At 42.9% G+C, this 2,419-nt stretch overlaps 1 protein-coding gene across 1 annotated transcript; it reads right to left on the reverse strand.

The window, feature by feature from the left end:
- Nucleotides 1-363: 363 nt before the first annotated feature.
- LOC5568943 (anaphase-promoting complex subunit 11) lies at nt 364-2,044 on the reverse strand. The gene is made up of 2 exons (XM_001658215.2): nt 1,827-2,044; nt 364-834 (listed from the first exon to the last, which is right to left on the reverse strand). Exons 1-2 carry the CDS (start codon nt 1,843-1,845, stop codon nt 599-601), a joined length of 255 nt encoding a protein of 84 aa, XP_001658265.1. The 5' UTR covers nt 1,846-2,044; the 3' UTR covers nt 364-598.
- Between the last annotated feature and the right edge of the window lie 375 nt (nt 2,045-2,419).

Consider the following 2,419-nt stretch of genomic DNA (forward strand, 5'->3'; position numbering starts at 1 on the left):
ATCATATAATTAAAATAACGAAAAATGATAATATTTAAGTACTTTTGTCAAAGATTTAATTTTTTTTCTTAGTGATTCGATTATCCGGAGGATTCGATTATCCGGAGTGAAAAAAAAAAATCGATACTCCGGATAATCGAGTCCGACCTGTATCGAGTTTTCAATACATCGCTCATGTGAATCTTACCTTGAATCGAGTACTTCCCAAAGGCTAGTCCAGTCAAGTTCTCCAGTAATCCTTTATTTTTTTAACACCACCAAAATAGTAGCACAATTCCCAGCTCTACCCGACTTCGAATCGAACTAGCACAGCACTCAACAATCACTTTCCACTCACTCAATGCACTAAACTAGTGGCTGGTGACCAATCCCAGCTTAAGTTGGTCCTCCCACGGTCAACGTAACTAATCGCCGCTTTCAACACTTTTTCGATCACTCCGGAGTTCTGGTTCAACAATCAAGTTTACTTCTGCTATTACATACTGTTACAATACTGTCCGACACTGAGAACACTGCACCGCTTTTCTGTCTCACTTCTTTCAAATCGGGATTGGTCTGCTGCTTGCTCCTGCACCTTCCGTAGTCCCCCTTTCCCGGTTTACTTGTCGTTGAATTTCCACGTCTGGCGACACATTGGGCACTGCTGGTTGGCCTGCGAGTTGAGCCACTTTACGATGCAGTGCATGTGGAAACAGTGCGAACACGAGCCCCACACTAGTGGACAATCGTCACCGGGCAGCGAGCAATCCGGACAGCAGCCCTCGAAGGCCATCCGACAGATACCGCAGTTGTCATCGTTGGCCAGCCATTTCCAGACGGCGACTCCCATCCAACCTGAATGAATGAGAACGAGAAGGACGATATTAGACCTTAAACATTTAATTCATAAGTTAAATCTATCTGCAAAATAGCCATTAATTACCCACGAATTTCCTGGTCGCTCCCGATCTGCCTAACAGTGCGGTGGACAACGATGAACGGAACTTCCCGAAAAGTTGTTGACAGCAAATGAAGCAAAAATCGATACAGCCACAGGACTGGTAGCGGGCCATAATAATAGTAACTTCAGTGATTTTTATCCAATTTTTATTAATAGTTTGTTGAACAAAAGTTTTCAGTTGGCATATTTTCCAAACAAATGAGAAAAATGTCAAGGGTGTACCAATTTTAAAACCGGACAAAAATCCTGCCGAAGCTTCTTGCTATCGTCCAATCAGCTTGCTTTCCTCCATCAGTAAACCAGAATAAGTGACTTCTTAGTGACTGGGTCGTAAGAGTAGAAGCATTAAGGTGATTATAAAACGAAGCCACACCTCAAATTTTCAAGAGCACAAGACTTGAGAACCGAACAGCGCTCCGCGTTGATAATTTATCCCATTGGTCACCACTAGCAAGCAAGCAATTTGATTGATTTTCAACGCGAGCTGTTGACAGATTCTCCAGTCTTGTGCTCTTGAATATTCAAAGTTCGGCTTCGTTTTATAATCCTCTTAACCTACTAATATTTCTATTGTCGTAAGTCATTAAATACTGACCCGCTATCAGCCCTGCAACCACGTTCTTTCCATCTCGCTCTCTCCCCCTTTTTGCCCATGACCGTGTCCACCAAAAGTCAATCAACTCCTTTTTCCTATGCGGAACAATCCGACCATTTTTCCGTCACCACCCCACAACACATTACGGGGTAGAAAAACGAGGAAAACAACCTACCCCAAACCCCAACGCCGTTTTCAGCTAAATCCACCAAAAAGAAGCAATCAAAACAACGCCAGGAAAAGACCTCACCACACAAAAAGCGCTATTTTTAGCCCGGAACATCTACTTACTTTTTACGGTGACTTTCATTCTAGATAACTAAATATCACACGCGCGCGATACATTTAACGGAACCGTTTTCGGACAGGATTATCCGAGCTGGAAACCACCGATAATTTGAAAAGAAAATAAGAACCGTCGATGCAAGCCGCGCGAATCTTATACGTAAATCGAGAATGAAAAATCTACAGACTGACTTGAATGTGTGTACATTTTTGTTTTGGACTTTTGGATGCTGTTATAGTGGTTTCTGCGCTCGTGTACATACACGTTACATGTCACCAACACTACTTAAAGAGTGCTGGTGGAAAATATAAACAAAGATCAGCTGTTCCCAGCAAAATCAAACGGCAGTATTTTCAACCAGCAAATTTGCGCATGTGTTCGTGACACCGCTTGGCGAGAGCTCAATGCGGAGCGGACTCGATTGCACAAACACACGCGCGCAACACGAAATGTCACAGCTGTCAAACGATGTTGGCTGCGTGCTTTAACACTGTTGAAAAAATAAAGGGAAAATGTGGGTTAATATTACCACAGGAAACCAACCGAAAGGAAAACTGGCCGAAATTGTTGCAGACTGTTTATGATACTTTGTGAAAGG

Source organism: Aedes aegypti, chromosome 2, assembly GCF_002204515.2.
Source record: "Aedes aegypti strain LVP_AGWG chromosome 2, AaegL5.0 Primary Assembly, whole genome shotgun sequence".
NCBI lineage: Eukaryota > Metazoa > Arthropoda > Insecta > Diptera > Culicidae > Aedes > Aedes aegypti.